The sequence below is a fragment of the Aegilops tauschii genome, chromosome 5 (assembly GCF_002575655.3).
Source record: "Aegilops tauschii subsp. strangulata cultivar AL8/78 chromosome 5, Aet v6.0, whole genome shotgun sequence".
NCBI classification, from domain to species: Eukaryota; Viridiplantae; Streptophyta; class Magnoliopsida; order Poales; family Poaceae; genus Aegilops; species Aegilops tauschii.
The window spans coordinates 316133104-316160633 of NC_053039.3; the positions used below are offsets into that span (position 1 = coordinate 316133104).

Below are 27530 nucleotides of genomic sequence, written 5' to 3' on the forward strand. Positions count from 1 at the left end.
CCCCTACATGTACCTCAAAGAAAGATAGAAGGAACATCGGCAAACTCGTCAGCACCGAGTTTATCAGTACGGGGCGACCTGCATAGGACATAAGCTTACCCTTCAAGCAGCTTAGCCTTTTTTCAAGCGGTCTTCAATGCACTTCCACTCCTTATTAGTCAGCCGGCGGTGATGAATGGGAATCCCTAGGTAGCTATATGCGTCATGTTCCTCTTTGGCTCTTCCAAAGTAGAACAATTCGCTTTTGTTAAAGTTGATGGCCTCATAGCCGTTCAAAAAGACAAAGCACTAACTTCATATTTCTAGCTTGAGCAATATCATGTTCCATGAAAAGAATCGTGTCGTTGGCATATGAGTTGTGCCCATATGTGTGAAATGTCCTTCCCTCCTTTGGCATGAGCCTTGGCCAAATTCAGGACAACATGATTTATGGACATGGTCATTTCCCTTGGCCGTTTGAATGTGCTCACCATGTGCCGTTTGTCAACATTCCCACCAATTGCTTCCTCCGTCCTAAAATAAGTGTCTCAATTTTGTACTAAATTTAATACAAAGTTATACTAAAATTAAGACACTTATTTGGGAACGGAAGGAATATACCGACATGCCACGGTAACGTTTTCTTGCAGCCCCAACTGATCAAAGAACCGGTCACGGTGACCACCGCGTCATTGGCAGGCACATGAGATGCTCGAGTACCACAGAGCCAGATTTCTCCAGATTAAGGGCTTTTTGGATCAAATTTTTGCACACCAAGGGCATTCCAAAATTGTTTTGCTCTTGTACACATAAACAACATATTTTTAACATCCTCGGCGAACACGACATTTGATACTTTGAAACACCATGCGTTCTTCCAAGTCCGACTTCACATAATTCCGTGGCACAATATCCTTGGTGCACACATCGAACACCGACTATTGACTGGGAAATAGGAATAGATAAGATGTGAGGAACATCTACTGGTCACGTTTGAGCGAGCATGATATAAAAAGAAACAGTGGAGAAATCAGCACCAAAGTGGCTGTAGTTTAGTGGTGAGAATTCCACGTTGTGGCCGTGGAGACCTGGGCTCGAATCCCAGCAGCCACAGTTCAGTTTGTTTGTTTTTTCGCTTTTTAGCAAGAACAGCAATTGTGTGTTGGTCAACGTTCTTGAAGGAATACATCCATGCCCAAGCAGCCTTTGCGTTCTGCGTATCTGGAACCCGATGTCTATCCTACTACTTGCACACCACCTCACTCTGACTTCGTGGCAGCACAGAATCAACAAGTGTTTTCCTTGATCTGCAGCCCGATCTCCAGAGGACAATTCTGTCGCCTCGCCAACAGGTCGTGTTGCTCACATGCAAATAATTGCAAGCACGTAGTAACACGTATGGCAGGATGGTTAGCTGTAAAACAAAAGGGGTCAAAAAAAAAACTTCAGATCTTTCTGATGATCAACCTTGTCGGTTGTGCAAAAAGGACCCGCTGATGGTTTTAACTGAAACTGACTCGATCTTGGGTTATGTGTATCTGACAGTTGGTCTCTGTCGTACGGGCACCTCACGTTTCACTTATATTTTCCTTGATCTGCAGTTCTGCGCCCCGATCCATAGATGATCTCAATCTGTCAGAGCCTGATGCCGTCTTGCCCACATGCGACAGATTCCAAAACTGTAGTACGCAGCCTGACAGCGAGGATGGCTCTAGTAAAAACACAAGGCCGGCCGGCATAATATGCTACTCTAGTAGTAGTTATATCGAGTTCGAAACCACCGTGCACCCAGCTCCAAACCTGCTCGATGCTAAGCCTGTCGAGCAACGATAACACGGGACATGAATTTGTTCCAGAAACAGAGTAATGTTGCTGCCATTTCTCCCAGCAATCTAATCAAGCTGCTCGTCTCGAAATATGCAATGCTCAACGTTTTAGAGGATCGGCTAGAGTTCCTCTAAACTGTTCAACGTTTCAAGGAATCCGATAGGAGAGACCAACTCTTAGCATTTTGCTCACCGTAAAATCTATATACAACATACAAGTGACAACATTTTCTTTTTTGCGGTTGATAGTACATCAATACTAGTGAATGCATCACACCCACACAGAAAAGAAGAAGAAGAACAATGCATTACTAATAGGAATTTTGTGGTACTAATATGGATGGAACAAATGAATGAATGCACGGAGCCAATGTTACGGAACTTCCACACGATCATCACGCACGTTTGATCATCGCGATCGGTTAGTGGTGTCCGCCCTTGGTGCTGACGCAGCGCCTGATCTCCTCCGGGAGGTCGCCGACGCGCTCGATGCCCTCCTCGAAGGCGACGCCCATGCCCATGAAGAAGTGCGCCTCGATGTGGCAGTGGAAGGCCCACACGCCGGGGTTGTCGGCCCGGAACCGCAGCGCCGTCCAGCCGAAGGGGTGCACCGCCACCGTGTTCTTCATCACGGGGTCCCTCAGGTTGTAGGTGGCTGGGTGCACCGCCGGGTCGAACCGCCCCACGCCGTACCCGAGCGTCCAGAAGTCGTGGCCGTGGAGGTGCCACGGGTGGGTCTCGCTGTTGTTGGGCGCCAGCATGTTGGCGTTCTGCAGCACCACGTCCACCACGGACCCGAACGCCAGCCGGTACAGCCCGTCGCTGGTGGTGGCGTTGGGGTTCGCCTGCACGCCGTACACGTCGTACCCCGTGTGGTTGTACGTCTCCGGCGGCGGGCACTGGTCGAAGGCGCCCAGCAGGCCGTGCTTCAGGGCCACCAGGTAGGGCGTGTGCGGCAGCGTGAAGGAGACGTTGTTGATGGCCCACTTGATTCGGCCGTCGATCTTGTTCTGCGAGTTGAGGAGGAGGATGGTCCGGTCGGCGCGCGGCGGCGGCGGGTGCGCGTGCTCCGGGTGCGCCACCGTGGCGAGGCTCTGGCGGATGCGGTACGCGCTGTCGTTCCACGCCGGGCCGGCGGGCGGCGCCGTGGGCGGCGGCGCGCGCGGGCTGCTGCGGCCGCCGTAGTAGCTGAGCACGGCGGTGCCGGTGGGCGTGCCGGGCTTGCGGCTCACCACGTTGGAGGCGAGCCAGTAGTTGCGGTTGGGGTCCTGGTCGGCCTTGATGAGCACGGAGTAGGTCTCGCCCGAGTAGATGTTGAGGTTCTTCACCACGAACGGCTTCACGTAGTGCCCGTCCGTCTCCACCACCGTCATCTCGTGCCCCTGCATGCACGCGGTTACGTTACGTTAGCCAATACTCCGATATTTACATGGTGATTAACCAATAGTAGTATCCATTATTTGGCAGCCTTAATTTACATGGTGATTAACCAATAGTAGTATCCATCATTTGGCAGTGTAGTTCCGATATTTTTGAGTCATTCGTATCTTCCGAGGCCAATTTCTCCTTGTTGTTTCCTACGGTTGCTAGCGTGTCTGTTGGTGATTTCCTGCCACCTTGTTCCTCGAAACCGATAACCCTATTATATTTAGGTTAAGTACATGTTTTTTTTTTGGCGGGAAAGGTTAAGTACATGTTGCTTTCCCCCGCTCCGCTTTCGCAAGTCGTCGTCCACTTGTCATTTCCACTTCAAATGCTGGAAAGCGGCATGCAAATATATGGCGGGGACATGCCGGGGTGTTGAAAACTGTTCCAACGCTAGATAGATTGGAACATTATGCTGCGCGATACAGACGTGGCCGCTACCTGCTAGCTCGATCCAAATCAACCAGCTAGTGCAGATATGTTTATCTGTGAAACCTAACATGTATAAATACTTGAATGATATGCACACTCCAACCAACTACGTGTGCATGTATTGTACAGTACTACATACGTGTCATATATAAATAAAACATCGCATGGCTATGTAGGCATGTAGTATGCGTTACAGGGATATTATCCTAATCGTGTGCATGCATCTTCCATTCTTCCTAACGCTAACGAATGGATTACGTTGTTAAACTGCTCATGCATGCGTGATATGCGTAAGTAGATAGGGCATTGACTAGCTTGCTAATTAAGAGTCTGCATGCATGTGTTGCTTGTCGCCGTTACATAACGTGCAACACAGGAAGTGGCGCATCTACATCATTTCAGTAATCCCTATGGCCTTAACCTCTACGCAAGGATATCTCATCTCACGTATATATACAAGTTGTACATTCTAATTCGTGTACCGCTTAAATATAGATTTATACTCGTCAACTAGCTGTTGGATGCATGCATGCCCGGACGTGACGAGCAGTGGATCCAATTCATCATATTGGAGGTTAGCAAGACAGCACAGGACTGCATCTAGTCCAAGTTCAGACATACCTAAACATGCACTAGCTAGTTATATATTACCTATGTTCCTAAATATAAGTCGTTGGGGGAGTTTAGTTTACACTCCCCCCAACGACTTATATTTAGGAACGGAGGGAGTATGTTGCATGTTGATGGGTATTCGGTACCACACCACATATATACAGTGTTTACGTTGGCCGTTCTATACCCGTGCTCTCTCTGTCTGAAACGCCTAGTCTCGAAGTGGATACAAGTCAATATCTGATAAGGATTCTTGGACCATTAGGTGCAATGTCTTAGTTGTTGTTTTGTTTTGAGCGATGGCGTACGTGTCTCAAGTCCTGGATTTCGACGTCCACACTTGGGGTGCTTACAAACGCTACTGGCTGGCTGGCCAGGTGGTTTCTGCGAAATGACTCAGCTTCTACCTGCCCATTTGACTCTGGCAGTAGAGCCAAACAGAGAAAGGTGGATCGGCTAAAGCATATGCATGCTTGCTAGTTACCGGATCTTCAGCTTTCCACTTGCATTTTGGAATTAGTACTAATTACTAAACTAATCCATCCATGGAGAGGCAGATTTTGTATTGTTGCTAGTACAATCGTGAGCAACGGCCGGCCGGCGATAGCTAGCGTGGAGGCTCGCCCCAAACACGGCATCATGTTGCAGTCGGCCGGCCTTGATTGCCGGCGAAGCAAGATACTACCCGGAGTATACTATTACTACTAATGGTAGCAGTGGCAAGCTGGCAGCGACAAGAACGTGGCGGAGGGCATCAAAATCAGATCCTCCTCGGTGCAATGTGAATATCTGACCGTGGTCTGCCCCGATCTCTCTTGTCGAGATCGATGCCGGCCGCCTGCACATGCACCCACATGTCCATAGTCGCTTTTGCCGGCTAGTATGTTTTTTTTTTTTTTTGAGAACCACCGGCTAGTATGTTCGCATTGTTATTTTCACTCGCACGTACTACGTCTCCGTGTGCACCTCCCATTCCCAAACGAAGCAGTCAGAACCAAGACCAATACGTGCTGAAGAAAGAAACTTTGAACACCGTTGACGAATGAATTACCTCGATCTCGAAGTTGAGGGCGGAGAGGGAGGTGACGCTGGCGATGCGGAAGCGGTACGTCCTGCCGGGCACCACGGCGAACACCTGCGCCGCGCACTCGGGGTGCGTCGCGTTGCAGGCGGCGTCCGGCGCCATGGCCGAGCAGTTGTACCTGCCGCGCCCGTTGATGAGCAGCGACTGGGGCTCGCCGACCCACACGATGGGGACGGCGGCGAGCCCCGCGGCCTGCTCGTAGGTGCTCTTGTGCCACCAGTCGTTGAGGAGGACCTCGTGCTCGCCGCCGTCGTACGCGAACGGCTCGGCGTCGGCGCTGCCCGGCGCGGCCGCGACGACGATCATGCCGTTGAGCCCGGCGGAGCGCTGCATGCCGTAGTGCGCGTGGTACATGTAGGTGCCCGGCCGGTCCACCACGAACCTGTACTCGAAGGCGTCGCCCGGGAGGATGGGGCACTGCGTGACGCCCTCCGTGCCGTCCGCCCACGGCGTGCCCAGCTGCCGGATGCCATGCCAGTGGATCGCGACGTTCTCCGTCATCAGCAGGTTCTTGACGGTGACCACCACGGTGTCGCCCTGCACGGCGCGGATGGTGGGGCCCGGGGTGCGGCCGTTGATGGTGACGGCCAGCTTGCGCACGCAGTCCGAGTGCGTGAACTGGTAGCTGATGTCCCATTGCTTGTGCACCGTCTTGGCCTCGGCGACGGCGGCGAGCGCCCACAGGAGGAAGAGGCAGCAGAGGAGACGCGGGTTTGCTCCGAGCAACGACGACTCCATTGCTCCGCCACCTCTCATGGCCTACGGCTACCTAGCTGAGGAGAGGATGGTGTGGCTTTGGTTAAGACTTGGGCTGTCCGTTGCTATGTGTTGGAATGGGCAAGGGCACGCTGGTCTTAGACACGCTCGCTATGGTTTGGTCTGTTGTCCGGTGTGTTTATAGGGATCGGGCATCGAAACCATCCATGCCAATGCCATTGCCATACGGGTCTCTCTGTTCCAACGGGCGACTGACAATACGTTTGGTGCTACTAATCCATCATCGGTAGCAAGTTGGCACTAACTCATTCCTGTCTTCTTTCAAAACCGAAACGAGGTGAAAATAACTCTCAAATAAAATAGAAGAGGTAGGTGAAAAGTATATATATACCGCGTCACTGTAAATGAGCGAGCGCGCGTCGGTCAGCCCATATTAGCCCCGTACTGTATATATTCTTCGAGATGCTGTAGACTGCATGCATGCAAATGGTCACCTGAATCTGATTTGACCAGATCAGGTTTTCAACGGTCGGCGAGCTCGCGTTCATACGTTAGTTAGACAAGTTCCTTTGAGGCAGCTGGGTGTTCCTTTTTTTTAAAAAGGAGGATGACCCCCGGCCTCCGCATCTGGGAGATGCATACGGCCATTTTATTGATTATTTTCGAGGACCTTACCAAGTAGTACAACAATATGCCTGGATCCGCCATCTTGGCAACATCTGCCGCTACTCCAATCCATATGATGAAGGGGTGCAAGATGGGCCAAATACCCAGACCTCTCACCTAAGCCTAACATCTAAAGCCGGAGGCCCCGACCGAGCCACATACCGGGTCCGGGGCACAAACCGGTCTGACGCACTCACATGTGTCGTCGCCGCCATCTTCCACTAGTCCATTTTCAGAGCAGATTGAGGTGCCAACCTTGGTAGGTGCCTCCGCCATCGACGTCATCATGACGCCAAACGACGACCTCCACCTACGTGAGTCCATCTCCAAGCAACGGACGCAGATCCATGCTAGGATAGGGTCGCACCACCGCCATCGACGTCACCATGACGCCAAACGACGACCTCCACCTACGTGAGTCCATCTCCAAGCAATGGACGCACATCCATGCTAGCTGGGTGTTCCCTTTGCTCTCTTTAGTCTTTATTACACTTTACAGGCAATGCATATTGTCCTTCCGCGTTTGGAACATTCACCTTACAGCTCTACGTACTCCGATCTTGAGTGAGTAGTAGGGCAACTGCAGGCTCCAACTTTGTTTTCACATTACATGTATCTGAAGAACTCTATCGGAGCATTCCATGCTCGATCTGCCATTGTTTAAGCTCGGCGCTCCTGAGGTTGCCTCGGTCGGGCGCATGTTACCGTTGTAGCACCCTAACCACATGGTTAGCTGAGGTCCGTGTCTTTCTGTCAGTGTCAGCACATCTCCGTGTCAACGTCTGCGTACGTGTTGTTAATTTAAACTTTTACTACTGAACGTCAACGGTTATTTTCTCAACAATGTTTGCACCCCGGACAAGAGCGATTTCTCACATTTCTCTTTATACATAAAATGAACATAAACCACGAAATGTCCAGTACGAAATTTCGTCATGTGTTCCCCACTAAAAGAGTCATTTTTTTGCGAAGCGAACAGTATCACTTTTAACAGGGAGCGCACCAACTAAGAAGTTGCGAGCACGACAAGTATATGCATGCATGGCTACACTTAATTAATTGCGAGTTGGTGGTCTTAGCTTGATTTTTTCGGACGCGCTTCGCTGATTCTCTGCTGATTTTGCTCTGTAGCTTTGACTGTTGACTGGTATTCTTTTCGCGAACAACTCAGCGGATGCTTCGCGCCTTCATCCTTACCCAATTAGAGCATCTTCGATAGCAACCATAAAATAGGATAGATGATGTAAAGTCTGCTTTTCACTAGCTCGGCCAAGAAACAAGCTCCAATAGCTGGACTCCAACAGCTGGATTAAACACATATTTTTTGGCCTCATTTTAGGGTTGCCCAAAAACTGAGGCCTGACCATGATGCATATTTGGATTGTTAGAATAAATCAAAGACCACCGTCGATCATCTGAAAACCAAGCAATTATACGAGGCACGACACCGAGATTTGTTAAAGTTCACCGATATGGCTACATTTTCGGGGCATGACTACGGACGCTCCTCTCCGTGACACCGTCACAATACCCACCCAGCCGCCCTGGACGCCGGCACAAGCTGCCGGCTTCCCCTGCGTTCCGATACTATTATGTTGGATTGTGTGTCTACCCCCGCTATATATGAGAGGCCTAGGATACAAGTGTCCTACTAGGACACGACTCCATATCCTATCTAAACACAATACAACTACAAGTCCAACTGTAACCTACCTTGTACACTATATTCGACACAACTCTAACATGGATCACGCAGCGTGTAACGCGCAGCTGAAACTTCCACATGCCTCCCGCCCCGCGCGCATGAATCCTCCAGACGCCTCCAACCCGTGTGTTGCTGCCGCCAAATCCGACCACCCCGTCATCGAATCTGCCGCCGCAGATCCAACACCCCCCCTCCCCCACCCGCGCACTAATGTCGTCAAATCCGACCACCCCGTCATCGAATCTGCCGCCGCAGATCCTGCACACCCCGGCCCCCACCCACGCGTTGCTGCCGTCGAATCCGGCCGCCCCGTCATCGAATCTGCCGCCGAAGATCCAGCGCACCCCCCACCCACGCGCACTCTATAATCAGCCGCCGCCATCTTCCATCATCCCACCTTGAGGAGCGGTCAACGCATTCACCTTGCCAGGCCTTACTGCCATCAATGCCACCACAGTGCCCAACAAGGAAACCGTCCTACATGCGTCCATCAAGTTGCGTCCGTCGTTGAGACTCCAATGTGCCATATGTCGCGCCCCAAGACTCGTTGTCATCGACACGGTCGATACGACGCCACTCCGCCTCCAACTGATCACATGCCTCAATCGGCTCCCCCACCGGCAGCTCCACTATCCAAGCTCTCCCAACAACAACACACTCCTCGATAACATTCATTGACGACTCCACAAATGACGCCTCCATCGAGGTAGTGATGTCGAGGACAACACCGCCATCCGATCCGGCAAAACCTGATCTGAGGTTTTCACCCAAAGTCACAATACGAGAGGTTAGTAGGTGTGACAGATCCCGGACGGCACCTCCAAGGAGGGAGACGCCATCTGCGGACGTCATTGTCGGCGGCACCAAATGCTCCCTATAGGTGAATTGGATATCCACCTTAAATTTTGCTATTGATTTTGTTCGTCACAGCACACCTATCGCACCTTCATCGAATTTTGCAACTACTGTGAGAACTGAGCTGGTGTGGTGAGCAATATCAGGGGCACGTTCAAGAATCAGCTACTTTTATGTGATGATATGCTCATAATTTCATCACTAAGAAAACTATTATTCATGACAGCTGGTGCTGGTGTTATTTAAAAGTATCCCCTCACCTGGTTTCCCAGAAATCGATCATTCCCATTCTCACGGGTACTACTAATTACAACTAGAAAAGATCTTTAGAAAAGCAAAGCTGTTAGGCAGCTTTATCTTCGACCTTCCAGCCTTCGCTTCCTGGACATTTCCTGTTCACCGACTCTTTGGACGCGGCTTGGTTAGAAAATAATAATGTCTTCTTTCTCTTTTTCCCTTTCGAAAAGAATTATTGTTGCTCTTTTGAACTGCAATGTTCTGATTTATCAAAGCGATTCTCTTTCCAGAACACAAAAGATCTCACTCGCTTTGAGTTAGCTGTTTAGTTAATTAATTATATCACCAACGCAGGATTATTTCACGTGTGGTGCACTGCACACTGTGTAGCTCATCCACGGATGATATAATTTCTCTATGAAGTAAACAAATTTGAACATGGCAAAAGACTAGTCATTTTCATCAATTAACAAAAGGTGTGAGAGTTGTCCCTCCTTTTGCTTTTCTAACAGAAATTGTTGCCATAACTGTTTGCGCGTGCTCTTCGGCTCAGATGGACCTGGCAGCAGCTGGCGAGACCTTGGGTGGGCACTGGTACGCCCTGCGACGACGGCTACCGTGTTCTCTTCGCGACATCCACGTCGGTCACCATAGGCAACGGCGCCACGACGACTTTCTGGCACTGCAACTGGCTCGCGGGGCGCCCACGGCGCATCGCCTACCCCGTGTTGTACAACCACTCCACCAGGAAAAATAGAACGGTGCATGCTGCCATGCAGGGAGACAGATGGCTCCTCGACCTGAGGCACGGCAACGTGGAGGGCATCATGCCGCAGGCCACTATGCTGGCATGAGAGCTTCGGGCAGCGGCGCCGGAGATGGATCAGCAAACAAGGGACACCTTCTCGTGGAACCTCGCCGGCTCGGGCCGCTACTCCACCAGCTCGGCATATAAGGCCCAGGTGGAGGGAAGCAATAGCTGCAGTTTCAAGGCGACCATCTGGAAGGTGTGGGCGCCGGGCAAGAACACGATGTTCCTATGGCTGCTTCATCTGAACCGGCTATGGTGCAACGACATATTGCAACGGCGTGGATGGCCAAATGGATATTTCTGCCCGCTCTGCATGCGCAACCTTGAGAGCTCAGTGCACCTCATTTGGGACTGCCTGACGACCATGCAGGTGTGGAGCACGACAACAACATGGGGAGGCTGCTCTGCCCTGCACCCGGACGGTATCGAGGGACAAACAATCACTGCCAAGGTCAAGATGATCATCGACGCCGCCGCCCCGGCAGCCCGGAAAGGCACCAAATCCATGATCGCACTCATCAGCTGGCTAGTCTGGATGGAAAGGAACAACTACGTTTTCAAAGGAAAGTTACCAAGCATGGCCAGCATCATCAGTAGCTGCCGCTCCAACATGGAGCAATGGAGGATCGCGGGAGCAACATGTTTAGAGCACTCTTTTGGGCACGTGCCGTGAGATATCAGCCCGGCATTGTCTCCCTCTGTTCTCTCTGTATTTTCCCCATTCCACCGATCACTTGATCAAACACCTTTGTCGCTCTCTTCTGCTAAGCTAATAAAACCCAGTAATTGATGGCAAGTTCAAAAAAAAAATTTAACTGTCCCTATTCTTACTTATAAAAACGACCCTCTTTACAAAACAGGATGTAAGGAGTTCACTCGCTTTGAATCAGCTGTGTTATATAAACTTAGATTTAGATAGCTGTTTAGGGCACCACAGAGTAATCGATGAGTACTTCACCCGACTAAAAATATACTCACAGATGCAGGATTAATTCACATGCGGTGCACACATTTGTTTTCGCCAATAGTGCACACATCTGCAGTAGTAGTGGCAGTAGTTAATTAGCATACCCTGGATTTATTTGAAGTGTCCTTCTGCTCAGAGCTCAAATGCACCTGGAATGAAATGTAAAATCAAAACAATAGTAATAAAATCTGTTTTTTTACAAACATTGACAAATTGTTACACATGTGCAAATTTTCGTGAAGAAAACTCATTCCTAATGTTCTGGACAAAAAAAACAATACCTCAAAATGCTTTAAACAATAGTTTTTTGGTGCATCAATTTTGTTTTCTTTTCTTGGCAAAGGCATAATCAATTCCTAATTCATGTTTTAAAATGTGTTTACTATTTTTCTTCTGCCGATTTTACTGTTTACGAAGGAGCATTTGAGGTTGCGAGCAGAAACTCTATGTCCAGATTAATTATTCTTCCATTTTTAGTGGATCCTTATAGAAATTTGTCAATCTATTTACACTAGAAAGTAACATAAATTACATCCAGGTCTGTATACCACATATCAACGTCTACAAGCACAGGAGCGAGCTGAAAACGCACCGCGGTCATTGCCCTCCCTCGCCGGTGCCGGGCAAACCTTGTTACTCTTCTTCCGATGCCAATCGATAAACTATTCATTTGAACATTGTGTAGCTCATCCACAAGGAATCTATACCGTGTTGTCTATGGTCTTTTTTTCCTTTTTGACACAATCTCCATACGTACGAGAGTGATTAAGCACGGGTATAATTAATTAAGGCAGTTTGCGTACGATTAACCCAGCGGCGTCTCTAACTCGTATAGCTCTGCACTCAAGCTCATGTCATGAAACAGTAGCGTGTACGTATATGTCATGCATATGCAGATATGCCCTTATCTGCGTCATATCATTGCTCCTTTCCTTTTGTTGCAATCAACATCATGCCTTTGTTGTACTCAAACAAGGTACTGGAAATTCGGAACGATCTTTTATTTTATGTTTGCAGAGGAGGAGCGAACAATGTTTTTAAAAGACAAACTATCATTTACGCCATCAAATTGCTATTTTCTGCACGGGCAAGAAATATGTTATTGTTCGCATATCATGACCGCAACACGGTTTCGCACGCCAGGTCATATTTTGCTTAGTAGGGATTTGACTTTTTCCTGGGCTTGTTTTTGAACACAGTACTTGTCTTAGTTGATCAACGCAAGCAATGTTCTATCCAAGCACAAGCTACCTTATGGATGAACTTCCGGAGCATTTACCTGCATGGACGAGTGACGGGACACGGTCAAAATGCACGTTCTTGGCCTCTTCGTCCATGGTAACTCATAGTACTAGCTCGGAAAGTGAGAGGAAATTATGCGCAGCGCTGGAAGTGGAAGATCGACAGAGACACCTGACAGACCAGCGCCCGTGCTAACCGTAAACTGGAGACAGAGACATTCACTCACTAGATTGCCATCACTAAGCACGTTCAGGTAACATCCGCCGAAGGGACAGGTTAGAGAGCTACACCTACGCTGGTACTTCTCTACAGATGAGCTACACACTGCTACACTAGTTATATACAAAATCTGAGAGTTAGAAATCACGGAGGCATCGCTGCGTGACAAAGGCTTGATCAAGATGCAGATTCGTCGGGGGTCAGTGATTTCGCATCGGGCTTCAACGAAACTGAGATTTGGTTGAGTTTTCTATATTTTTTCGACATAACAAGCGCAAAATTCAAATCGTCGACCTTCTGGTGGCAGAGCTTCTGCGGATTCTTCATCATCATTATATTCGCTTTCTCTGAACCTTTCAGCACGACATGGGCGATGCTGAACGAATCCCCTTTCTCAAGCGCGAATTGCCATTCATTGGGTGTGATGTGGAACCAGTCCTAGTTTGAAGTCACGGTCGCCTTCACCTCCACATACTCTGCGGCGCCACCCTCGGGCGTGATGACAATGTCATAGGGAAGCCCCGATTCCTTCTCTTCGTTCACCCACTTGACATTGCTAGGTCCCAGCTGCCCGGCAAGGTATTGGTGTACCGCAGCTTCACCAAGCCTGCCGGTTCTTGACCGCTCATCTGGCTTTTGAACTGTGGCTTTACCAGGTGTGCCAGCTCCTAGCTCGCTTCCATCTTCTGCAACATCAGCAAGTTTCTCATCAATGTCGGTTAGCTCAGTTTCATCAATCAGACTTGGTGAGCTTCCTGCTTCCAAGTCCAAACAAGCAGGCTCATCATCAACTTCCATTGTACTCTGTACGCCTAGCATATGTTCTGTTGTTGAATTCTCTTTCACGACATGATCCCCTTCAACCTTGATGGGAACCGAAGTATCTTCCATGGGTCCACACACGACAGGCTTGCTAAGCTCTGATGAAGATGCAATATCATTCACCTTTATGTCTTGCTGGCTTATGTAAGAGGTTTCAAGATCAGGTGCTGTTTCAGGATTATTCGGAGGGTGGCATTCAATGATTCCTGGGTTCTTCTTACGCTTGAGGGGGCGTCTGGGTTCATCCGGAGGTTGGAGTTCAGCTGTTGGGGAACTAAATATTTCCTCGACGACAAACGATGAAGAAAAGGACCAAGCAGGTTCCTGTTCAGGCAACAGAGGCACCTTCTGATTATTGACAATAAAAAACTCAATTTGTTCCACTGCGGAGCCAGATTCTGACATGGTTTTGACCATGTGAAGAAAATTTGCGAAGTGTAGATCAACAGATCCATCAAAGAAAAGTTTAGAAATTTCCAGAAGAATCGAATGTGAATCAGCTTCTTGAGTAGCATATAAAATATTTCCCTGGAAATGAGTAACAAATAAAATCAATTTCAAAACCGATAATATTAGTTAGTGAAAAATCTGAAAGTTTCGATGCAACGCGTCGAGCATGTCCATAGTTGACAGTAAGGTCGACATCACATGTTATTGCTAATAAATGCAACATAAGATCATGGCAAGATAATTTATATCGCTATTTTCCAGCTGTACAATATATTAGGGGCTGAGAATATATCTAATTTTTTCAGGAGAGTGGTTTTTCTACACCCCAGCTTGGTGTTTTCAGGTGTCCTGTGAGATCTTTAAGAAATATTATCCTACCAACATGCATAAAAGATGGGATAAATGATGACAATGAGTCGGTACTAACTATAAACACTGAAAGAAAGTCAGATACTAACCTGTAAAAGACAAGAGCATTCAAATCTTCCCTCACAAGAACTATCACGTCCTTTCAGCATATACTTGTAGGATAACTTCTCAACAACAATAACTTCAAGACTGCTAAGCTTCGTGGCCTCATTTTGCTGAAATTTATTGTAAGTATCTCCATGCATCTTGTAGATGTAACGTTGCATATATGGTAAAAGCCAATTAAGTAAACTAGCCTTTCCTCTGTTGTTCCCTGTACCAGAATGCATTGGTTCGCGATACACAACCTGTGTGAAGGTGGCAATTGTGGATGAGAATCATACAACAAATGGTTGATCTAAAAATCATACAACAAATGAGCACTAGCTATCACAAATTGACTTGAATACATATTGAGCGTATGCTCCTACTTCCTTCTGATAAGCTCAACATTTGAAGGGTCATTGAAGTAAATATGCATGTGTAACTGCACAACTGGCAACACAACGAGGACCATATACCTAATATGGTAATTTTCTGTAATTTATTGGAAAAATCTGAACTCGTGAGATTAAATGATGAATGAGGCTTACGGTTTTCTATCATTACTCAAACTCATTGTATTAGTCAGTTACAAACAGATTTAATAAAACTCAAAGAAGATTAAGATCGCTGGGTTCAGGCAAAAGAATGAGCATATATTGTGCAAACTCACACTGAAGTCTCAGTAAGATTTTGGGAGTAAAATACTAAATGTAAAGGAAAATTCAGCAGGAGGGTTAGATTTTGGTCTGCAACTCCATTTACTTCCGAATACTAAAAAGATAGAAAATAAATTTGGTTCAACTTAAGGCACACAAAATTATTTGATTTTTTTGCTAGGATACTTAGTATTCTTCTTCACAATTTTATACTGAAGGTTGAACTTCACAGATATCCTGATTTTGCACTCTGTATGAGAATTCAACTAACATACCAGAAAAAGGAAATATGCAATACAACATACAAGCAAGAATGCCACTTATCAGAATATCGATTCTGTCGTGTGATACGATCTAAACAGTTTGGTGATTCTTAGATTCAGAATCTATGATTTACGATTGTGACAGCTATGATCATATGATTTGAGATCTTATGCATAGAGTTCCGATCCAATTCATAATCTACGATTTTGACAACCTTGTACAAGATCAACAGAATCTACGATTCGGCGATTCTGACAGTATGACCATATGTTTGTGACCTTACCATAGAGTTCCGATATCTATGATTTTGACAGCATTGTACAATTTTTTTATTACCTTAGAAAGTGCCGGAATACCTATAATGTTCATCAATGCAGCAACCCTCCCATCGAGTTTTTGTTTGTCATCAAGAGAAAGTTCACCAAATTGTATAAATTCGACCTCACGAGTGTTCTGAAATTGCTGCTTCAGCTCATCGTCATCTGCCCAGCAAACAAGACCAAAAGATGGATGGAGGGACACCCATCTGCAACCCAGGGTTGGCAATACTGTTGTTTCCAACTTCTGAAGAGATTCTTTCAAGAACAAGATATCGTCCATCTTATAACTTCCAGAATGGAGATCATTAGCCCATCTCACAAATACACGAAACACCTACATAGAGTGCCAAAGTGGATTTAATAATGTAGACGAAATCGTCTAGCAGAAAGCCCTAAGCTACCATAAATTGTAACTTTTTTTGGCCCCGAGGGAGTAGAATCATATTAAGGCTGAAACTGCCAGCCCTACACTATGCAGGTTTGGTATTTCGTGCATGAAAAACAACTACATGATTGGCTACTTGTGAAGGCAATGCAACACTTGATAGCCGGAGCAGTATCTCAAGGTACTCAGATGTCGTTGGTATCTTTGGTACACCACATGTCTCAGTAAAGAATTCATGGAGGCTTGGATAAGCCACAGATAACATCTTTCTCGGAAACATATTCCCCTTCATTAAAATGGATGCATATATCTTTTCACAACAGCCTGTTGGGTCATGCCAATACAAATCATTTGAAGACATAAATCTCCCGGTTACAGAATCAGTTGATGGTGAACCATGCAGTGGTGTAAATATAGAGCAGAGTGGTAGGAAATCGCGTTTAATGTTGATATCTCCACTAGCGGCACCTTCTGACATGAAGGTGTAGAATTTGCACATCTGGTCCATTCTGAAGAAAATGCAGGTAAAGAATTGCAAGATTATATGGAGCTATGGAGAAATAGAAACAAAATATATATCAAGTATGTACTCCCTCAGTCGTAAAATATAATACGTGTTTAACTTTTCAGTCTCCCATGTGCGATTTTGACTACTTTTCATTTAATATAGCTACTTGTTTTAGTAAAGGACATATATGGCATAAAAGTATTTTATAAGAAAAATGCAACAATATTGTTCTTCCATACCCGATTCATATACTTTCACAAATATTAGTGGTCAGAATTTCAAAGTGGTGAAAGCGCACATTATAATGTATTTATATCTTGGAAAATGGAGTGCCATGTAGTGTTGTTGGATAGCTGCAAATATTTAAGAATATAATTGTCCTTATACAGTTTAATCCACATTCTAAACTTGCATAGCACATAATATTTAATGTTAACTTTTGTGACAGAATATTTATCTAATGTTACAGCTGAAAATGGAGTGCCATGCAGCGCACATTATAATGTGCATTCTAAAGTTGAACATAGGCGAATAGTTTTGACATGTCAAGATAACTAAATAAGTAATATCTGGTGTTTGACAAAAATAGGCAAAATCTGACGGTCAAGCAAAAAATAAGTAATATCTGGAAATGTCACCGCATGTTCTAATTTATAGATAACATAACATTCCTTGGTGTGAGACAAGATAAAAGTTAGTACATTATTAGAAATTTAATGAAATAAATCACTCCAAAACAAACCTCATCCCACCTTATCCTTGGTGTGAGACAAGATAAAAGTTAGTACATTATTAGTAACTACAAACTACTAGTAGCATTTTTCTGTTGTTCAAACAGTAGATGGAGACACCCCATACCTTGCACTAAAATTAGCTTGTGATGCTATCCAGTGATTGAGGATCAATAAAGCGTCACTGTGGGATACTGTTGTCTTGAATCCAATGTCCTTCCTAAGTAATGTGCTTGATAACTATTCCACAGGAACAAGACATTATGATGAAAACACAATATAGTTTGGCAAGGATAAACTACTACCAAGTACTCCCTCTGTAAACTAATATAAGAGCGTTTAGATCACTATTTTAGTATTCTAAACACTCTTATATTAGTTTACGGAGGGAGTACTAACCAGTGGTTTAGCATATGGGGCGACGCTGCCAAGAAGAGAGCGCACATTTTTAAAATCACAAAATAGATCTCCTGCGTAATGAAGGTCCTCATCCATACTTGAAGTTTCGCAGACACTTCATAAAGGAAGAGTCAACTTTTCTCTTTTCACCACAATCTGTTGCATTTGTGAGACTCCTACATTTTGTACTATAACAATCATTCCAGTATTTGTCTAGAACCTTCAGAAGATATATACAATTTTCTCACAAATTCTTTGAGGTGAGTATTGATAACATAGTCGTCAATTCTGGCGACTCCCAGTCATACACAATATAAGGTGTTCCAGGTATGCCACCTTGGAAGGGAGTACCATTTTGAAAGTCATCAGCCTCAAATATATTTTTCTCAACTTCCATTACCTGAACAAAATCGGTCACGCCTAACTGCTCGAAAAATTGCCTCCAACTTTGCAAATTGAATTGCAGTGAAGCGGAACTATGATGTGTCAAATAACAAGTGTCAAGTTCAATCCATGCCATATCTACATTCTGAAGGAGCTTGCCTATGTCCACAGAATTTCCATAATGTTTACTGAAGTGAATGGGTACATCAGCTGGGCACTTATAGCCATTGTTCGTAAGTAAGACAGGCATCTTGCGTAATTCTGAGACAATCTCTTCTTTCTCTGGGTTGCAGCTTATACAGGGGGGCTGAAGATGTAGCATGATAAAACTCATATATTCTGTCATCATTTTCTCTTCTGGATTAGCATCTGTAGCATTAGACAATGACACCAGGATGTGATTTTTTATAATGTCATGTCCAGACAACTTCAGCACACCAACTTTCAATAAAATATCTATAAGGTCATTTGTTCTCGTCTCTTCGACAATGTAACTATTTTTGCAGGACATGGAGAGGATGTGTGGGCTCACAATGCGAAGGCTACTGTACAGAACTGGGAAGCTCTGCATGCTGATTTTGGATCCAGGCGGAGAGTCGAGAAGATCACAATTCAACCATATTGGGCCATCTGCTATACAGCGAAATGAACCATCTGAAAGTGGGATGCATTGCATTTTCCTGAGAGAACATAAAGTATCACTTTCAAAATTTGTTCTAAAGGGAAGATCCTGAGAAGAATGAGACAGCAACGCCGAATGAAGTGTAACAAACCAAGCACATAGCCATTCCAGTCCCAGTGACTCAATGCAACCATCAATTTGGCAAATAGATGACATAACATCAGTCAAAACTTTCGGTCCATACTCATGTATACCTAAGGCCCTTGATAATGTATCGGATACAGTAACATCTTTTGATAAATATCCAATGTGAAGATGTTCATGGAGTATGGTATCAGGCAATAGCTTTCTAGCCTGTTCATCCCAACCCCTTAGTGTGTTGCATGGGTGGACCCACTGCAAACTGGAGCCCTCCAAAACCATGCAGCAGGTCAGGCGCAACTTGGAAAGGATCAAATGAGGGAGCTGAGAAAAGAACCCATGAACTTCTCCCGGTAGAGGCACAAAACTCATCAAGGCTGTAACAGCTTTTCCAGGGCACTTTCGGAAGCAAGGCAGAGCACAAAAAGATTCTTGTATGCTAACAAATAAAGATGGGAATTCAGACAGCAACCATTGGTTCCATGCGCTATCTGCATCCACTTCTTCTCTAGAAGAAGGCAAGACAAAATCTCCTTGAAGAATGAATTTAAGACCGTAGTACCTTAGAGGAAGGAAAGCAAACACAGGTTGTTGCTTTAAATAAGGTTCATACTCTCCATCCTCTGTCTCCTGCAAAGAAAATGCCATAGCTATCTCTGTGCTACAGACATCATGACGAACAAGCGAGCCCTGTAATTTCTTAGTAACTACCAACCAGCTCACTGTCTCATTCCCATGTGAGATTTTCACAATGCCATCGGCAAGAGATTTTCTTCTCATTATTAGAAATTTCTCACTGAGCATATTTTTGAATTTGATGCATTTTAGCCTGTGAAGGAACAAGAGCAGAGATGGGTCAAGATCTGAAAACATGGACACGACGGAGCACATACCAGTGCCCTCCCTGAAGTTTGACCTGAAAGGGAGCAAAATACAGGTGTTCCAGGAGGAGCATGCATCGTGCTATCTTCAGGAGATAACATTCTACTCAAAGAGTTAGTATCAAAAGGTGGAATTGCAGTCGGCAAGATAAAACCAATCTGGCCTTCTGTAATGTCGAATTTCACATGAAAACCATTTGAATGGATCTCTGGAGCATCAGTTACCTGCAAAAGAATGAATATGTATTTGTCAAAATTAGGATAATATGTAACTCAAAGCAGAACACAAAGTCTTAAAAGATGGAAAAGGACAGGTACACGCACAGTTAAACTGACTGACGAAACAAGAGATATATATGCACTTAAGATGGTAGCCATATATATTTTTTAAATGAAAAAAATTATATTTACACCTACCCGAAATACTGACTTGAATCTAATGCCTTTATTTCCAATATACCCCATGTTTGACCCTTTCTTTGTAGAATTACCAATGTCACACAACGCTCTAATGTTATCAGCAGAAAAGCCCGTCTCGTTATTAAGAACAGCAATTCCATCATCCTGAAGAACAAACGCTAATGTTGGTTCGACATCCTTGAGATAAGTATTGTCATCAGCATTCTGTATCTGAAATATAGAAGAATAATGACACCAAATCAATATCTGCAGACACACACCACTCCCAAGCACACAGAAGAAATAAAATAAAAGAGGAATGAATGGGACTAAAAGCATACCAGCTCAAGGATTATGTGAGAGTCCTGGGAATATAGCTCTTGTGAGAGACAATGAAGGGCTCTGCCAAGTCGAGCATGCTGCTTTTTCAGCAAGCTGCTATCAGTATAACTTAGTGTCTGATCCAAACCAAACCCCTCTTGACGTATAGTTTCAATAATAAGAGCTGCTTTCTCAAGATTTATTTCTTCAATCGCTGGGGGCTTGTTAGTAGCTAGTAATTCAGCCATATCTGCCTTGCTTCCATCAGGATCTAAATCTTGTGCATTTTCATCATCTATAGCCTCCAAGCCAGGAAACGATTTACTTCTCTCATTTACTACCATGTCATCATCTGTGGTAGTAAGCATGTTAGTATTTTTATGTGGATGACCTCCAGAAACAGCCGATGCATGACAAGAAGATGAATTAGTTTCTCTGTTTCCATAAGCATCTTCAGTCCGACATGTTGTGGGACAATCTTCAACCCATTCAGCGATTCCAAGTGATGATCCAATGTTGCGAAGCATGCAAAGCTGCCAAGTTTCATTGCATGCATGCAAGATGGATGAATAGCAATTCTTAGCAACAGTCCGAAGTCCTGACAATAGCATATCTGCTGCCAGACTCCAGAATTCAGAAGGTAGATGGCCAAGACAGTCTAGTATAAATTTCGCGATCAACTGAAGAGTGTGGTCAATGTTTAATAAGCTTTTAGATGTAATCTTTCTTACACAAGTGTTTTCAGGATTTCCTTGAATACGACCAATATAATGAGAAGAAAAGCTATGCTGTTCAGCAATTTGTGTATGCACTTCCTCGTACATATTTTTCCCCCTTCAGAACCAGTGCTGATCAAATCAATGTTGCTATTCATTATAGCATCTATTGCTCGTTGTGCATAACACTTCAGTAACGAAATTGGAGCATTGCTAGAACCATTGTAAATGTGTAGCAAGGATAGCAGCTTCACTGCCACTTGATACGGTGATTGCTGAATGACAGCTTCTAGAAAATGCTCAACAGTGGCTGATGGATCTATTCTAACGAACCTGCCATCTCTGGTCACAATGCATGATAAATCTTGAATTGGACCTGTATTTAGCAACCAATGCATTAAGGAGCCCAGTGAAGGAGCAAACAGCATATCCCAATTTGACCAAAGAAGAAGATCAGACAAGAAGGGAGCCTTGAGTAAGCATTTAATTGCTTCTTGTGAAGAAACTGAACTAGGATAAGATTGTGGAGCAATATCATTCTCCAACACATCACCATTACCTAGCAAAATCCCAGACCAGCGTTTCTGCAACAGTGCAACGGAAAATTTGGTGGTGTTTGTCTGCATGCTCTTTCTTTGAGCCTCAATAGTGCCAATGAGTCCTCCTAATTTGTTTTGCGCTATATCAACAGTGATTGTTGGAAACTGCCTTTTCAGAAGCATAAGGAGACTATCCACTGAAAATTCACCATTTTCCAGCCAGTTACTCTCAGCTTGACAGAGTAAAACTTCAATTTGTTAATGCATTACACAAACTTCCAGAGAGGAAGAACTAGAAAGCTCCCCATTTAAGAAACCACTACAGTTAGGGGGGAAATGATGACCATGTCTATCCAAAAACTGAAGGAAAGACCCATGGCCAAGAGCACTAAATTGATGGGCTGAAAAATGGCTGGTTACCCATGATTCACATTCATGAAATTTCTTCAGAGAGAAAATATTCTTCAGTTGCAAAGATCCTTCACTTACTCCAATGTTGGATTCAAAATATGCAATTGTTCTTTTGATGACATCATCAATTGGAACACCTGCACAAACCAATGTCAAATGTGAATAGGTCTTCCGCATATACTTATGGTTCTGAAAGGGCAGTTTCCAACAACACCCGCATAACAGTCTTGTCTCCGCCTCTCCGAATGACTCGGTAGGCCCAAAATAAGCGAATATCCATTTCGGCTCCCGTGCTCATCTGATCTCAGTGAACAGTAAAAATCAAAATAAACACTAGAAAAATAAAAAATAAACGTTTTTTTTCTTTTTTTGCATGGAAGATATTTTAGTGCGTGAGGTCCGCTCCAAATTTCAGCGCATTTGGACATCTGAGCAGCTCTCAGCAAAAAAAACGGTCCCAAACAGTAAACTTTTTCACAGACCCCAAAAATTTTTTTTTTGGCTGAGAGCAGCTCAGATGTCCAAATGAGCTGAAATTTGGCACGAGCCTTACGCACTAACACATCTTCCATGCAATTAATTTTTCTAGTATTTCTTTTGATTTTACTGTTCATACGCAGGAGCAGATGAGCTCGGGAGTCATTTAGCCGCTCTCCAAAATAAGCAGCTATTCACGCACGCACGCACAGACATACGCACAAAAATAAGGAGGGGGGGGGGGGAGGGGGCTGAGGGGAGAGAGAGAGAGAGAGAGAGAACTGTCTCGAGGTTTATTGCTGCCCTCATTACTGCATCCAGGTTTATGATCCGTGCCTTCAGGAACGGCAAGTTCTAATGACGGACATAAAGGAGCTCCAATTGATCTAACCTGCATATATTCGGGTAAAAGGTGAATACAGATACCAAAATGGTAACATTATGTCATAACAGGAAAAACCTCTAGCTGGGGGGAATATAAAATGAATCATAAATATTTAGCTACATTACATAATTGGACATTAATGGACGCAACAGAGTGAATAGAATAAGCGTCAACATAGTAAGACTGACTTTGATATCGTACATATATGTGGATACAAGCTAGAAGCTACAGAAAGGAGCAAACAAAACATGAAATGGACTGTCGTACATATCATTCAGATCTCTTTGTCCCCGCAAGAAAGTATATGTTCCTCTATTTACGTCATGATATTTAAATTAGTGCAAACAACTAGGATCATGTTTCAGATTAAGTGCAGGGGAGTGTCAAATAATTTTTGCAAACCACATAAACGAATTTATGAAGTAGAGAAATTCGCAACTACAGGGAGATCCAGTATCAACCCAACCCGATAATAAATTTAGGTTGAGTGGATTTTACACCCAGTGGCCAGATATATCATGTGACAGCTGACTCGGAGCTAAAACGAGTAGAAGCAGCATCCTCACCATACGCACAGCATGGGGAGAAAAGGAAATAATTCAAGGATATGTGAGCAGACATATAAAATGTATAAATTGCATATAAACAAGATAATCAACTTACAGCAGCATTGAGCAAGCCAATGGAAGGGTATTGCGCGAATATTGTTTTCACTCTGTTCATTTGTTCTGGGGTTAGCGTGTCACAGTTATAGCTGTTTAGCATGGATTCCAGGATCTGCATGATGACAAGTTAAAGAAGGTTGCATCAGAAATAAAGAGGCTGGCTGAACTGAACACATCATCATCTGACCTCTGCTTTCAATGATTTTAATGCGTTGAGATGCAAATATGGATCTATGAGTTATGATGGAACAAGTAGCATATTCATAGGGTGATGATTCCTCGAGATCCTAGTTATTATCTCAACGAAACATGGATTCACCATTACAATATGTAAACTTATAAAACATACCGTGCCAACTGGATGTTTTAGGCACGGCTCCCTCCAGGTTGCTATAAACTCCTGCAGCTCATCAGAGCTCAGGGTGTATGGTTCGTCTTCATGTTTTTGCTGCTTCTTCTTCTTCTTCTTCTTCTTCTTCTTCTTCTTCGAGGGAAGTTTGGACCAAGAGTCCGGGCAATCCCGCTGCTTCTGAAAGCTGAAGAGAGATGGTTTTTCTTCATGTTTTTGCTTCTTGATGGGCCGTTCTACCACCCGAAACCAAGAGGCCGGCCAATCGTGACCGGACATTTCATCATCTGAATCAACGCGCATACGAAAGCCCGGGACCTTCTCGACAGTAATTTGTCCGCCTTGAGATCCGCCGCCGGCCACGATACCAGAAGAAAGTGCGGCCGCCAGGTGAGCAGGGGAGCCGGCTTGCTGGCCGAAGCTGGGGCCACCGCCACCGCCACCGAATCCGCTCCCATCACCAAACACGATCTGGCCGGCATTATCCCTGCCGCTGCCGAAGTTGCCGGCGAACGGGCCAGCGCCGGCGCCGAAACCAGCGGTTCCACCGCCTAGGCCGACACCGCGGCGGCCGCCGTTTCCTTGTCCAGCGCCGAAAGTCCACGCCATCCCTGCATGCGGAAGGAATCCTCACAAACGACCGAGATTGGGTGGGGATTCGAGAGGGATTGGGGAGAGGGCGAGGGAGGAAAGGGGAGGCGATAGAGAGGTGGGATTAAGAGTCTTAATTCTTCAGCGATAGTCTCTGGGTTCTGTTACGCAGGGGTTTTTCCTTGGACAAATGACTCCCATTGACCGCACGATCCAGCGGCCACCCGCGCGAGCGTGCCTGCAGCCTCCTGCTTTACTCTGCTTCGGCCCCTGAGCCAGGCTCGGGGGACGCAGGTGAGGAAAAGCGAGGCCAAGTTCATGCGATCACGGAGATGCCACGAGCTCGTGCACATCTTCGAAAAAACGGCAGGAGAAATTGGGGTCAGCTCAGCCACACTCACCTCACCGCTCGAACTCCCGCCATCAACCCCCCCATTTAAGACAATAGTTGATCAAGCAAAGAACCTCACCATCTTCATCTATGCACATCACAAGACTTTGGCATTGATGAGGGTTGCTACGAAAAGGAGAGATATCATAAGGCTGGGGGTGACAAGATTTGCTTCTGCTTTTCTTACTTTGCAAAGTTTGTTGGAGAAGAATGATGCTTTAAGGTGTATGGTGGTTGAAAGAGCTTGGGAAGAGATGAGTCATCTGAAAACAAAGAAAGGCAAGGATGCAACGGCAACGGTGATGGATGCTAACATTTGGAAAGGTGTGCTCCTATGCATAAATGTGTTTGAGCCATTGGTGAGAGTTCTTCGTTTGGTTGATGGGGATATTAAGCCATTGATGGCTTGGCTCTATGGAGGGTTGGTGAAGGCCGAGAGGGAGATGAAGGATGCATTTAGCAACTTGGAGAGGAACTACAAAGATACTATGGCCATTGTTGACAAGAAGATGAATGGAAGGCTTGATTCACCATTGCACATGGCCGCATATGTGTTGAACCCACACTATAGTTATGCGGATAGCTCCATCTTTATCATTGCAAATGAAGGCTTCTAGGAGTGTGCTGAACAATACTTTGCAAACGATCCAGATACTTGCATGTTGGTTGTCAATGATGAATTTCTGAAATATGAAAACAAAGAAGGACCATTTAGGAAGAGGCTAGCAACAACATGTGAAAATAAGAGCTATAGCCCAGGTATATCAGTATTTGCTTGCTTCTACTGCCCTTGCATTGCTACTGCTTGTTACTGCTCTAGCTGCTGCTGGCTTGCTGCTATAGCTGTTGTTGTTGTGTATGCTGCTATTGTTGTTGTGTATGTTGCTGCTGTTGTATATGCTGTTGCTGCTGCTAGAGGCTGCTGCTAGCTGCAGCTGCTTGCCAGCTGCTGTTATTTATCCAATTGTTGATGCTAAATGTTGCTCATGTTTGTGGTAGTTGGTTGGTGGAAGCTTTATGGTGGAGAAACACCAACTTGAAGGACATGGCTATGAGAATCCTCTCTCTGACCTCTAGCTCTTCCGGCTATGAAAGAAACTGGAGCGCCTTTGAATCGATATATCCTCTCTCTACTTGTTTGTCCAATCTCTCTTTTTTTGTTCTCTAATATTCTCTCATGTTATGTTTAACTTTAAATCTTTAATATGTAATTGTAGATACATACCAAGAGAAGAAATAGGCTCACAACGGAAAGATGCAATAATTTGGTCTTCATAAGGTTCAATAATAGAATGTTGTCTAGGAAACAAAAGCTCCTGGAGAAGAAAAAATGGGATGTGCTCATCAGCATCGATGCTACCGAAGCTCAAGGATTTCTATTTGAAGGAGGGGGTAATCATGCAAATGTTGTTTATCTTGATGAGGAGGATGCGGATGTCCATCCAGGTACGGGTATATCATGGGATCTACTTGGTGAAGCAATGGGAGCATAAGAGGAACTCCAACTTCGTAGGAGTGCAAGAGTGAGAGACCTTGAGGAGGAGGAGTTTGAATCCGATGGTGATGAAGAGATGGTGGATGAAGAAGAGATTGAGTATGACGATGATTGAGAGGCATTGATCAAATTATCATGTATTTGCATTCATGCATTTGTCTTTTGTTTGTTATTTGTTATGTAAGAGACTATGATGGAGTGGTGAGACTATCGCGGATCGTGGTCGTGTTACTTTGGTATGACCGTTTGGTAGAACTAAGCAAGTTTAAGAATTTTATTTGTTATGTAATATGCTTGCTTCTACTTGTGAAGTTGTGAACTTGTGATATGATCTGCCTATTGCATTGCTTGTTTGCTACTTTGTTAGTTTGCTTTGATTGCTCATTTAATTTGGCGAATCTAGGAAAGGGAGAAGGCTATGAGCCAGAGCCAATGAGATAAGATTCATATTACAATTTGTGAATTTACATATGAGTATATGATATATAATGCTTTGCTTCATTGCTGGTTGCTGCTCCTAACATCTTGTCATCTTCCCTATGATGTATGTAGCTGCTGCACAATGCATTGGAGGGAGAGGATCAAAGGACAACACACAAAGAGGGAGGGGCAACATATTGGGGAGAGAACTGCTACTTCTTGAGTTTTGCGTTGATTTTTTCCTTGAAGAGGAAAGGGTGATGCAGCAAAGTAGAGATAAGTATTTTCCTCAGTTAAGAACCAAGGTATCAATCTAGTAGGAGGCACAAGCAAGTCTCCAATATATGCACCTGCACAAACTAACAAACAGTTGCACACAACGCGAAAAAGGGGTTGTCAATCCCTTTACGGTCACGAACAAGAGTGAGATCTAATAGAGATAGGTATAAAAGATAAATAAAAGAGCAAACTAAAGTAAATATAAATAAAGTGCAGCAAGGTATTTTGGGGTTTTTGGTTTTATAGATCTGAAAATATATGATGGAAAATAGACCCTGGGGACATAGGTTTCACTAGAG

At 44.9% G+C, this 27530-nt stretch overlaps 2 protein-coding genes and 2 non-coding genes across 4 annotated transcripts; 2 read left to right on the forward strand and 2 right to left on the reverse strand.

The window, feature by feature from the left end:
* Positions 1 to 1020: 1020 nt before the first annotated feature.
* TRNAH-GUG (transfer RNA histidin (anticodon GUG)) lies at positions 1021 to 1092 on the forward strand. The gene has a single exon. It is a non-coding gene; the product is annotated as a tRNA-His (tRNA).
* Positions 1093 to 1982: 890 nt separating this feature from the next.
* LOC109754363 (L-ascorbate oxidase) lies at positions 1983 to 6363 on the reverse strand. Its single transcript, XM_020313274.4, has 2 exons — positions 5326 to 6363; positions 1983 to 3187 (listed from the first exon to the last, which is right to left on the reverse strand). The coding sequence occupies exons 1-2, from the start codon at positions 6112 to 6114 to the stop codon at positions 2228 to 2230; spliced, it is 1749 nt and encodes a 582-aa protein (XP_020168863.1). The 5' UTR covers positions 6115 to 6363; the 3' UTR covers positions 1983 to 2227.
* A 4053-nt stretch (positions 6364 to 10416) lies between these two features.
* On the forward strand, positions 10417 to 11022 carry LOC141022802 (uncharacterized). Its single transcript, XM_073499072.1, has one exon. It carries the CDS (start codon positions 10417 to 10419, stop codon positions 11020 to 11022), a length of 606 nt encoding a protein of 201 aa, XP_073355173.1.
* A 1766-nt stretch (positions 11023 to 12788) lies between these two features.
* Positions 12789 to 25051, reverse strand: LOC109754358 (protein NO VEIN). The gene is made up of 12 exons (XR_012184727.1): positions 24056 to 25051; positions 23705 to 23818; positions 22939 to 23047; positions 21326 to 22316; positions 20534 to 21221; positions 20211 to 20423; positions 17766 to 20018; positions 17494 to 17606; positions 16252 to 16636; positions 15759 to 16076; positions 14508 to 14765; positions 12789 to 14127 (listed from the first exon to the last, which is right to left on the reverse strand). It is a non-coding gene; the product is annotated as a protein NO VEIN (transcript).
* Between the last annotated feature and the right edge of the window lie 2479 nt (positions 25052 to 27530).